The 13,275-nt window shown below is 44.1% G+C and overlaps 1 protein-coding gene across 1 annotated transcript in view; it reads left to right on the top strand.

The window, feature by feature from the left end:
- CADM4 (cell adhesion molecule 4) overlaps positions 1-13,275 on the top strand; it is a 337,496-nt gene that overhangs the window by 283,292 nt on the left and 40,929 nt on the right. The window contains exons 5-6 of the mRNA XM_066607102.1: positions 5,724-5,885; positions 10,827-10,917. Coding sequence (XP_066463199.1) covers positions 5,724-5,885; positions 10,827-10,917 — 253 coding nt within the window. The remainder of the gene's footprint in view (positions 1-5,723; positions 5,886-10,826; positions 10,918-13,275) is intronic.

Here is a 13,275-nt window from a genome sequence, read left to right as displayed (position 1 = left end):
CTCCTCACAATCTCTACATTACCAAACACATGGAAGTTCAGCGCCAGAGCAATGCTGGCACTGCCCCTCGAGCTTTCATCCTCCTGGCAAAACGCCCCAACGCACAGTTGAAAATCACACGCCATCACAGAGATCCATAGTCTTAAAGGAGAATGGAAGGAAGAATGTGATATTTGCAGAGGTGTAACTTGAAGCTTCTGGGCCCCGATGCAAAACCTGTAACAGGGCCCCCAACTATAATGCTTTACTCATAGTACTGGGCTCCCTATATGGACAAGAGAGGCCTTATAGGCCCCCTAAGGCTCCTGGGCCCGGGTGCAACCACATCCCCTGCATCCTCTATAGTTACGCCTCTGGATAGTTGTATATTCTCAGAAGACATATTTGGATATCAAAATTGGTTCATAGCCTCATTCGGGGTACAAGTAAGATATAGAAGCTTAGTAGTTGATGTGGAGAAGGGGAGTTAAAGCGACCATCCGGTTTCAGGACAAAATTCTATCCCAACACAGAAGAGGAAAGGGGGTATATTATTTCCAGATAGTTTTCTTTGCTGCCCCTCTCATTCGCCTGTTTTGGCCCCTGTTTTTGGCAGTTCAAAATGGCTGCCTCAATTTCTAACTACCAAATGCACACTGTGCACTGCTCTCTGGTTGGCCTGTGTTGATCACATGAGCAGCTCTCAATCAGTCAGTAGGCATAGTGAAGATAGTCTATCACTACCAATGTACTGTGGGGTTTAGGTAGTGTGAAGATTGCATTTGCCATCTTGGACAGGCAAAAACGGACCCCCGAAACATGGGATCGGAAGGATGGCAGAGAAGAAAAACTGCAGGTAATATAGCCCCAGCCTCTCCAGTCATGGGACAGTAGTTTTGGGGAAAAAAAAAACCTGAGGGTCACTTTAAAGAGACTGTATGTACTATATGCTACATCGTATATTCGTACAGTGCCCTCTACAGCCAGAGCAGAAATCTACAAAGAGCACCTTTCATCGAGTTCTTTCAAATTATCCATTTTCCCAACAACTAAGTGTACCTCTACACACACAATTGTTTTTTGTTTTTTTTTTACACCAAACTAGTGGCATAAAGTGTCTACGCAGCAGATTCGGAGCCTGTATCTGAAACAACTGGAGTCCCAACTACTAAAAAGTATATTAAAGGGAAGCCGTCTTCAAGTTTTCACAATGCAATCTACAACAAACCTTTAACAGCGCTTCTAATGAGATTTCCTTATCGCTAATTAGTTTTGCAATACAAGCCCCGTTACCTTACCAATCCGCTTTTGAAGTTTTCCTGCGCTGTATTAAAATGAGTTGAAGAGAATCAGGTTTTTCCTCTATACCACGCCGGGCACGCCCCTGTTCTAGATTGGCATGCGTAATGATTTCTCTTCTTCACTGTTATCCCGCGCAGGCGCTGTAACAATACCGGCCCGCTCCTGTGTATCTCAGCTCTCCCTTGCTTGCTGAGGCTTCAGCGGCGTACTGCGCATGGACCTTGAGGGTCATTATTCCCACAGTCATCTGACCTTGGCCGCAGTGGGAGTATTGATCCTTAAGGCGCATGCGCAGTACGCTGCTGAAGATACAGCCAGTAAAGGAGAGCCAAGGTGCGCTAGCAGGGCATGCTATGGCGCTTGCGCGGAATTATATCATAGACGAGAAATTGGTATACAAGCCAATCAAGAACAAGGCGTGCCTGGCATGAAAATTCGGACTCTCTTCTAGGGCCTTGTGTGGCAGCAGAATGCAGTCCCAAGCTCTCGCTCACTATCTAAAAGTTGCGAGTTCAATCCCTGCATGGTTCAGGTACCCAACTCAAGGTTGACTCAGCCTTCCATCTTTCGAGGTTGGTAAAATGAGTACCCAGCTTGCTGGGGAGGGGGTAATAATTAATTTACCTGAAAGCGCTGCGGAATAAGTGGACGCTATACTAAAAACGAGTCCCTTTCCCCTTTCTTCTGCAAAATCTGACACTTTTCAGCTCATTAGGAAACGGCACAAGGTGAACTGTAAAGGTATCGGGGCACGTAGTACAAAACCAAATAGCGATAAGGAATCTCATTAGTAGTGCTGTTAAAGGGTTAACGTGGAAGGTATTCTAAAACCCGGATGACGGGTTCGCTTTAAGCGATAAAACTATTGCGATTTAATAAATACGAAATGGGGTTCAAGCATCGATGCAAGCGTTCTATGTTGTAGGCTTATGACCCCTTAAATAGTCTGCTTACTACAGCATTTCTGTAACCCGTGCGCGTTACAAGCCGATGCACTTCCGTACAGATTTGGGTCTCTCTAGCTTGACAGATTCACTTTAAGAGCGCAAAATGGCTGCCTACGCCCAGAACAGGCAAATAACACACATTAATTTGTGCATGAAAGACTAATTTAGCATTTCATACAAACCCCCGAGGCCATTTCATTCTCGGTGTAAATGGAACGTGTGTTTTCTTGTTTTCATAGACCCGCGGTAACAGAGCATAGTGTTTAAAATCAATGGCGGATCTTTTTTCCGTGAGAGGATCACAACTGTGATAAGTCAAAACCACTCAAAAAGAAGATTGAAATCAAAGCCAGAACAAGCCACTTTCACGCGGCGTCTTGTAAAAAAATATATTTTTTTTTCTATAGAACTAAATAAATAGTACAGCTTACAACCGCTGACTAAAGAAAAGGTTGCGCGTGCAAGCTGAAACGGTAATCAGCAGTCTTGCCAGGCAAGATGGCCGCTCCCTGCAGTGACGACTGGGCATTCATGTTTATGCATATTTGTTGTTCGGTGGAAATCTGATATTTAACCCAATAATCAACTGATATTTGACCTGTCTCGGAGGATTAATTATTTCCTGTCAAGTAAAATTAAGATGATTGCAAAGAAAAGTCACTCCAGCTGCCAGCAGATAAACTAATTTCAAGGTTAGGTAATCTCGGTGACTGCAAGTCCGCGGCTCAATTATGTGATATCATCATAACCAGTTTCAATGGCTTTTACAGCAGTTGTTAGTGGTTTAGCTCTACAAAATGATCAGGCTGCACATTTTTTTGAAGATCCACCATTAGGCACAATCCAAGCATGATCGTTGGGTTCTGCCGGTTAGCGGTGGGCTTCACGTGGATGTGACTTTGACACGTACCACCCGTCTAAACCTCGCGGCAGACCAATTACACTTCTTTATGACAGTGGTATTTCCCAACAGCAGCAGATAATGCGCCCTGCAATTCTTGTCCAGGAATGGTTTGAAGAACATGACAAAAAGTTCAAGGATTTGACGTGACCTCCAAACGTGGTATATGCAACTTAGGGTCCTTTTACACAGGATGATTGTCGGGCTCTTAAAGGAGTTATCCAGGAAGCGGCCGCTGGGATGCATCGGGGTTGGAGTGGACGCACTGCTTCGACCCCTGTGTAGTGACCAGTGGTCGTAATTGCAAAGGAAGCTGTCATTGATATCAATGGGAGCTGCACTTGTAATTGCAGACTAGGGTCACATTGATTTCAATGAGATCTTCAACTGTGACCACCGGCCGCTACACAAGGGTCGGAGCAGTGCTTCCGCTCTGATCCCGATGTATCCCAGTGACCGCTTCCTGGATAACCCCTTTAAGAGCACAACAGTTGTCCCAATGATCATCACTTCTGTGTTTCGCTCACAGACTGGGTTGGAGATGTTCCGGTCGCCCACCTTCATTCACAATACAAAGGCAGTCATTCATAGATGAACTATTGCCTGTTTGCCCGGGCCGATGGTCATTTGATTTTTATGCCTGCCAAAACTGGACGACGAACAGTAAGCGAACTAATTCTAATTCCTTGTTTAGTCATTGGCAGTCTTTACACCAAACGATTACTATCTAGTTTTGCACGATCCAGCGATAAACTGAATGATGACTGTTCAGTGTAAAGGGGCCTTTGAACCAGTCCAATCCATGGAGGCCTCAATTCACAATTTACAGGACTTAGTGCCTTGACTTATTGGTGTCAGATACCACAGGACACCCTTGAAGGTCTTGTGGAGTCCACGCCTAGATGATTAACCCTTTCCAATCCAATCTGTATCCTGGTTTTCCTAGGGGGCTTACTCTTTTTCTGCTGTTATACAACAGTGCTATCTGCTGGCTAAAGCCAGTACTGCATGAGGTGAAACGTTGGATAGGCTCCGACAGCAGAGAGGCTGGCAATATACAGTAAGAGAACCCCGACGGATGTCTTCCAACATCGGAGCTGTACAGCCTTAAATCATAATGTCTTCAGACGTCAGACAGTGGATTGGAGAGGGTTAAGATTTGATAATGTTTAGGCAGGTGAGATTAGATGCAATTACTGCTATGGTGTATGTTGCTATGACATGCTCTATATGGTACTATTATATCATTGTTTGATTTGTGCATTGCCGGCTGCTATTAATTGATACTTTAATGGTATTATTATTTAGCCAATCTATGGCAGTATTATGGCACTGTATGATATTATTTAGGCACTTATTCCGGGCATTTCCTACTGGTGACTTGTCCTCAGGATAGGTCATCAATAGTAGTTTGGCAGAAGACCGCTGTTCAAGATCCCTGCCGATCAGCTTATCCTCCGGACTACGCATCACTGGTCAAAGTCGGAAGTGTTGTAGACGACTTCACTCACATTGAAATCAATGGGAGTAATGCCTTCCATTACACATCCCGCTCTTCAGTCTAGTCAGAGACGGAACTGATTTCAACGGGAGTGAAGCCGTCTATTACACTTCCTGCTCTGACCACCGATGTCATCTGGCTTAACTGCACGGACAATGGGCCAGAGGATCAGCTGATTGGTGGGGACCCTCAACGGTGGAACACACCGATCAACTATCGCTAGGAAAACCCCTTTTACATAGAAATACTGCCATCGTACCTCATTAATACACCCAAGCAGTGGCTGTAGGTATATTTATAAGAATCTGCTAGAGAGAATGGGACATGGTGGATGGGAATGGGATGGGGAAGGCTACTGGGCAACCCTTTTGCCTAAACTAAAAATCCCAAATTTACAGGTAGTTTGGAACCCTGTTGGCTCATTACTGAAATAATGCTAATTTCAATAAACTTTATTAATAGAGATGAGCGAATGTACTCGTTTCGAGTAATTACTCGATTGAGCACCGCGATTTTCGAGTACTTCTGTACTCGGGTGAAAAGATTCGGGGGAGCCGGGGGGGCGGGGGGAGGCGTGGCGGAGCGGGGGGTAACAGGGGAGCCCTCTCTCTCTCCCTCTCCCCCCCCCCCCCCCACTCCCCGCTGCAACCCCCCACTCACCCACGGCGCCCCCCGAATCTTTTCGCCCGAGTACGGAGGTACTCGAAAATCGCGGCGCTCGGGCGAAAAAGGGGCGTGGCCGACTAGGTTCGCTCATCTCTATTTATTAACATCCTTGGAAGCACTACTTCTCACTCGTTTTACAAAAACCAACAGATCACACTTGTAATTTAGGTTTCAGCATTTGTTGGCCTCTTATTATATCTTTCGCTAACCGATTTATAACCCGATTGAATATAACCAAATATTAATTGTGTACATATGGAAAATCAGATGAAAGAGCGGAGCCCGTGGATTGTGCCTGCGGCAGAACGTACAGTACGGCATGGGATGTTTTGACACAAAATATATTTTTGCTGCACTCATTACTTGCCTAGAGGAAGAAGAGTCTGCAGAAACATTTCATTTGATGTTTTTTTTTTTTACTTTCTAGGAGTTACCAGCAAACAGGAGAACATAAAAACTTTCAGCATAACGAACAGCATTCAGTTTCCTGTGGAAAGGAGAGATAATGGAGAAATAGTCACTTGTGAGGCTTCGCACCCAGCCCTAAAGGGCCAGAAGAAGCAAACGCAATATGTACTGGACGTTCAGTGTAAGTAATGACTCATTATCAACTCTTGACTTAAAGGGAACCTGCCACCAGGGTCATGCTATCCTAAGCATGGGCAGCATGAACCTAGGGCAAGCGTGCACAGTGCCGCCGTGTGCTGCTGGGGTAACGCTGTGGTGGCTCAGGATAAACGCACTCTAAAGTTTGACTCAGAATGGAGCTCTGAGTTGAAGACGTGGCCTAAACTGGCTTCCCCCCCCCCCCCCCCCCCCCCACAACATATTGGCTGACAGCTTTCTCCTTACAAAAGGGGCAAGAGAACTGTCAGACAACATGCTGCAGGTATTGGTAGGCTGACACGGTCTACGGGCAGCATAAACTCGTTGGCATGTTCTCTTTAAATATCCAATATGGATGGTATTGTTGCATATACAGTGTTTCCCCCAAAATAAGACCTATCCCAATAATAAGCCCTACACAGATTTTTGGTAAGGGGGGGTGGATTGAAATATAAGCCCTCCCCTGAAAATAATCCCTAGCTGCACTACATGAAAAAAAGTCAACAATTAGAGATGAGCGAGCATGCTCGGTTAAGGCAGATACTCGAGCAAGCATTGCTCTTCTCGAGTAACTGCATACTCGTTCGAGCGAATGTGGGGGGGGGGGAGCGGAGGGTAGCTGGGGGGAAAGTGAGAGAGCTCTCTCTCCCCGCGCTCAACCCCCCCCCCCCCCCGCATTTGCTCGGATGAGTAAGCAGTTACTCGAGAAGAGAGATGCTCGCTCGAGTAACTGCCTGCCTTTACTGAGCATGCTTGCTCATCTCTAACAGCAATACTTACCTAGACGGCAGCGTCTGGCTCCCTTGCCCTAGGCTCTGTGCAATCTTCAGTGTTGACATAGTGCACTCTTCCTGGTAACGGGGCTTTGAATACCCTGCCTCCAGCACGTGAGTGCTGATTGACTGAGCCACGGCGCTCGTGATCCAATCACAACACATTTGCTTACTGGAAGCGAGGTGTTCAAAGCCCCGTTACCAGAAAGAGAGTGCTATACCAATTCTGAGGATTCTGATGTATGTAGGTGTTATCTTTAACCCTTTCCAATCCAATTTGTATCCTGGTTTTCCTAGGGGGCGTACTTTTTTTTCTGCTGTTATACAACAGCGCTATATGCTGGTTAAAGCCAGTACTGCATGAGGTGACACGTTGGATAGGCTCCGACAGCAGAGATGCTGGCAATATACAGTAAGACAAACCCAACAGGTGTGTTTCAACATCGGAGCTGTACAGCCTTAAATCATAATGTCTTTAGATGTCAGACAGTGGATTGGAAAGGGTTAAAGGGGTTGTCTCGCGGCGAAAGCAAATTTTTTTTTTTTTTAAATGGACCCCTGCATTATGCCCTGTGAAAAAGAAATCATTTGTTAGTTTTTAACAAGCACATTGCACTTACCTGCATCAGCATTCTGCAGCTTCTTCATTTCTTCTTTTAAAGATGGCGCCGCTGGTCTTCTCCCACGGTGCACCGCGGGTCTTCCCATGGTACACCGTGGAGTTTCTTCTTCTGTCTTCTGCATTCCACTGCCGATACAGCCACCTTATTGGCTGATCGGCAACACGTGATGGAGGCGAAGCTTTGATGACGACGCGCAGACCAGCTCTCCGGCGCGCGCGGCCCCATTCACCAGGCAGAAGACCGCACAGCGCAAGCGCGTCTAAAAACACCAGAAGACAGCGAAATTAGACGGAGCCATGGAGACGAGGACGCTAGCAACGGAGCAGGTAAGTGAATAACTTCTGTATGGCTCATATTTAATGCACGATGTATATTACAAAGTGCATTAATATGGCCATACAGAAGTGTATAACCCCACTTGCTGCCGCGAGACAACCCCTTTAAGGGTAAATAGCGAGGAGAGTGGGAGGGGTGGCAAATTCTGCAGAGGGACATTGGTACATGCAGTCTGAAGAGAATGTAACACTCTATGTGTATACTTATTTTATTTCTCAGTTTCTCTGAAGTAACCATGACTTCATGTAAATTTTATGTGTGAACAACAGGTAAACACCTGTAACAAATTAACTCGGGCAAGGCCAGGTATATCAGCTAGTTTATATTAACAGTTAATATTCATGTTCTACCATTCCTTAACATCCTGTCCGGGATATCGCAGCAAATGTTGTCCGTAAAATAAAAATATAAGTCCTACAAAGAGGTTTAGTTTAATACATTTGAACCTCTTTATGTTATTTACATTTTCATTTTACATTTGCTGTAACAAAACTAGTATATGCAGATTTGGTAATCATATTACTAGAATTACCAGTACAATAAATGTGAAAAAATGTAGGACATTTCGCTAAATACGTATTTTATAAAATCAGTTTTTAACTATTTAACTTTTTTATTTCTTCTATATGTTCCCTATGTTATATCATAAATAGTATTTACATTCCGTTTTTATGTACACCTTCAATAATACAAATCGACCCGCAAATACAATATCTGATGCAGCTGCCTAGAGCAGGTCCCACTGCTACCTCCTTTAGGTTAAAAGCTGTGTGTAAGGGGTTAATACTAATAATATTACTATTGTTGTGTATGTGGTGAGCCAAAGTCTGTTCTACCAGAACGCTTGTCCTAAAATGGCCCTAAAAACCCACATGGTGACTTGTCTAGACTCCAGGCCAAGAGATTAAGAGCCACTTATACTCCTGATTCATGTAAGATTTAATCATGCCAGAACGCCAGTTGACAGACGTTAAATATCATTATCTCACGCTAGGTCACAGTACCATCTAGCTATCCCTAATATTCAATAAACATGACCCTTCCAACTTTGCGTTTCTAATACTTTATCCTCCATGACCCCACTGACTTCTAGAAATCCCTCGAAATCCTTATAAAGAAACCCTGGAACTCCACGCAAATCTTCATAATACCCATTGAACACTTTTGACTAATTCCTTGACCTAATAGTTATTGACGTTTCTGGAGCCTCCAGCCGTCACATTGGAATCATTGTTTGTTAATTACACAACTGAGCCTCTTAATGTGTGTTCTTCTCACATTCATGTTACCCGAGGCGAGCAGCTGACAGCATCACATGTCCTCACATTCCAGGCGGAATTTAATGGACTGATAACTTCAAAATGACTGGTCTTAAAATGATAACGTAGTGGAACAATCCAATGTTTCTCCTAACGGCTAAGCTTGGCCAACTTAAATATGTTCGACTCCTGCAGTGACACTGCTTCACACTATTGGGAAACTATGCAAATGTTATAAATGGGCCCAACTACACAACTGAAGACAATTTTGGGTTCCACCATGTGTGATGAGATCACATCTTATAGGACCTATGCACAGCAAGATCTCTTTGAGAAGACCATCCTAAAAATCGTCTTCTTGGGGTAGTCCTCTTGGAGAACATAGCCAGTATGCAAAGTATATGATGGAATTAAATCTATCAAAGGAGTGTAGTTTGGATGAAAAAGTCTACACTGTTGAATTGGCCATCGACAGTTTCCATTCGGAGAAATCCCGGTGAGCCTGTCGGGACCTCTGGCTGCTAGAAATCCAGTCCCATGCTGACTTCTGGGTAGTGTGATCACATCACATATTGCTGCAACCCCCAGCCTCGTTGATGGTGAGGTATGTCTTCTGTTCCTCATAGAAAATCTGCTGCTGTGAGCTATGTACTCTGCATAGGATCAAGTATTCATGTACCTAGCAATCCTGTAAGTCATTGTATCTTTGATTGCCCACCTATAGTTCTGTTACTCTCCGATGCAGCACTTGGGGCCTATGGACCCTCAGAAATAGTCTTGCCTCTTCCTAAAGCTAAAGCTACGACCCTATACATAAAAGTATTTCTTACTTTACTCAGTTATTCAAAGAAGATCAATAAAAATGTATTTTTAATGACTCCCTGTTGTCCACACCTATACAGAATATAAAATACACTTTAGTTACAGTTATATCTTTTTTCCCTGTTGGAGACCTGGTTCTGGAGGCTCTAATGGTGCATCATCAACGAGCTCCCCGCCTGTAATTCTGCTGACTGGTAGGCGACAAACTGAGCCACACCTCGTAGGGTCTTCTAAGAAGGAGAACTCTCAATTATTGGGTTTCTATAAATGAATTCATCTTCTGACTCTTCTGCAGAGAAGTGCTGCCTCCATTACATTCCAGGGCTACAAGTCACCTTCCACCACCCGTGGTGACGGAGATCACAGTAACCGCTCTAGACACGGCCTTCTGTCGTCTTGTTGCGTGCATAGATTTCAGAACCTCGGCGTACACAATTAGCATTATGTAAATAAAATGAAATCATTCCTGAGAGGCCTGTGGAGGAAGGAGGGGGGAGGCTTGCATTGCAATATATCTGTCTGCTGCTTTGTGCGTATGTATTTCAGCCTTCCCTCCAGACCATCCTGCATTTCAGCTGGTAAAAGGAAAAAAAAAAAGAAAGAAAGCCGTCTTAAGATAAGACAGAATAATTCTATGGAAAATCGAGGAAATCTTCATCATATACCTCTAATTAAATTAACATTTCAGACATAGCAGGCTAATTAGCTGTAGGGGTGTCACAAGCTACGGTGTATCCATGGAAACCCAATGTCATGGCTAGAACGGACAAGGTTATGGGGGTTTTCAGCAATGGACGTGTCACATATCACATCCAAATCGGCAGACGTTTTGGCAGGACAAGGCAAGGTGCACACTGTGGTCCAATGGACATTCTAAAATTTTTGTCAGCTGGTTGTATTTGGATTATTTTTGATGTTTCAAGTTTAACAAAACAATGATACAGTATTTGCATTTTCCTGCTTAGAGAGACTTTCTTTTTAACATGCCAACCCACAGGGTCCTCTTCCACAAACTTTTCAAATTTAAAAAAAATCATTTTATGAGAGTTGCATAAATGTTAACACTCATGGTTTACTCCATATTTACATATTTCTGCCCTCTTTCCTGCAGTTTCCCCTACAGCTCGAATCCAAGCCTCTCAAAGCCTGGTGAGGGAGGGAGACCCATTGACTCTGAAATGTGACGTAACTGGGAATCCCAGGTAAGGACCACCAATGGCATCAAACATTGACCACAGTAGTGGCGTGAACACGGTCTTGGACTGTTCTGGTCCTACTTGACTTTATGGCAAGAGTTGTCAAATTCCTATCATGATGAACAGTTAACTGCCTAATGATGAAGACTTGTCGTCTTTTATAAATTTTTTTTTTTGGTGGCTCTCTCTATGACATATTTGATCAGGGGACAAATAAAGTAATTTGGTCAGTCTTTAAGGCCGTGTCAGCTAAGGGAAGCCACATTAAGCCTCCCATCAAAAACCAAGTAGTGGACCCTTTTCCTACCCCACAAAGTATATCTGCATCATTGATGGCTGTGGAAACTCAGCTGATTAATGGGCTAAACATGATATTACTTTGTGGGTGAACTAATGTCTGCTAGAGACAGAGATCTCTAAACCTGCCTCTGCAATGAATTATAATGAAAGGCGTATTCATCATTGCACTCTGAGCATGCTCCGAGCATGGAAAACATGGAAACCAGGACTGTAGTACTAAGGCAGTGATCGCTGTCAGCTCTATCCTTCCCACTCCTGTTTGGCTATAATCCACTTCTCCACTGCCATTAACAATCCCCCTGACGTGTGCTCATTGGACTTGTCGGAATTAACCCTCTAAAGGGTACATGTGCTATCCCTCCCGCTCCTGGAGGACTGTACTCCGCCTCTTCCCTGACATCATTAATACTCCCTCTGAGGGAGTATTAATGATGTCAGTGGGAGGGATAGAACATCTACCCTTCAGAGGGTTAATTCCGAGAAGTCCAGTGAGCACACGTCAGGAGGATTGTTAATGGCAATGATGGCAGTGGAGAGGTGGAGTATAGCCAACCAGCAGTGGGAGAGGTGGAGCTTTGAGCATGCTTTGAGTGTGATGATGAACACGACCTATGTTTTCCATAATCTGAGCATGCTCTGAGTGCAATGATGAATACACCGAAAGTAGAGAAGGGTTTTCACAACTTCTCTGAGCATATATTTAGCTCACAATAGTAGTTGTCACTTTGGAAGCCAAATTGACTTGGCAAACTAAGCTGAATATACTAAATCTACTATGATATTGCCCTCTGTGGCCAAAAATCTGAATATGTAATTTCTATATCTGCCTGGCATTACTGTTTATGGAGATTTCCACGGCTGTCTAAAATCCACTAGTTTCCCGGAGCACTCGTGACAAGCATATAAGAGTACCTTCCCTTCTACCCTGGAAGTGGAGAAAGATTTCACCGTGTGGAGCGTTAGCAGTGTGCGGGGGAGAAAAAATAAATACATTTGTTTTTTAGCAACGCTGGAACTATACAGACTCTGTTCTTATAAATCGTCCCTCCAGCTTCTCTGCAGCCTCTGCACGGATATATAAACCCCACAGACATCCCAATGACGTGCAGGCAGAACATAAAACGTGTTTTAATACGACCTGCACACCCCATATATCTTGCACTGCAGCGGCAGCCAGAGAAAAAGAGCAGACGAACAGCCTTTCGCTGCAGCCCTAAACACCACCAAGAATCCTAATCAGTACGCTTCTCCAGAAAACCCCATAAAACAGAGACAAATCTTACGGGGCTCCAGAACGCCGGCGCAGCACGGCACAGTAGCATTAATATTCAGTGTGGAGCCACGACTTTAATCTCTGTCATCCTCTTCAAACTTAATGTGATGCACCATTCCCCATAATATCAGTACTTTGTCTTTAAAGGCCACCTTGTTATTACATACATTAGCATCAATGCTTCCAATAGACCTCCATAAGTTACATGGCAAGGAAAGTATGAAAAATAGGAATTTTGAAATATCTAATTTTCAATTCTGAACTTCTCTCCCAGCATGCTTCAGGACAAAGCATAAAATTTATGTTGTGTATAAAATGGGAGGAGCTTTTTCATTCTTCTGCTCATTGCTGCCCTCTGCTGTGTAATGTATGAGCAACACCTACCAATATAGCATAGGCAGGAAGTGACCTCTCTTGTGGCTCAGATAATGGTTGTCACTCTCCAAGACATTAGTACAGTGATTTGATAAACTAATATGGAATAGTTTGATGGCTTTGTGGCAATATAGTTTCTAACTAGTGAGGCTCTTTGTGGCTCATGCCTCTCCAGCTCCCGGTGTAGGTAACATGGGGGTATTTTGGTCCGGGCCATTAGATTTCATCTTGTGCCTTGTGCAAGCACCAAGTTCACCTTAAGAGCACTTGGGCGCCTGTCGGCGCTGATGGAATTCATAGTGTAATCAGTCTTGAGGATTCGAACAGAACAGCTCGGTAAAGTTGTTTTATTGTGTAAAACCTCTCATCATCTCAACTGTACAAAGAGGGATACTTGAGTTTTATTATACAAGACA

This window comes from Eleutherodactylus coqui, chromosome 6 (genome assembly GCF_035609145.1).
Source record: "Eleutherodactylus coqui strain aEleCoq1 chromosome 6, aEleCoq1.hap1, whole genome shotgun sequence".
Classification (NCBI taxonomy): domain Eukaryota; kingdom Metazoa; phylum Chordata; class Amphibia; order Anura; family Eleutherodactylidae; genus Eleutherodactylus; species Eleutherodactylus coqui.
This window is presented reverse-complemented; position numbering and strand designations above follow the sequence as displayed.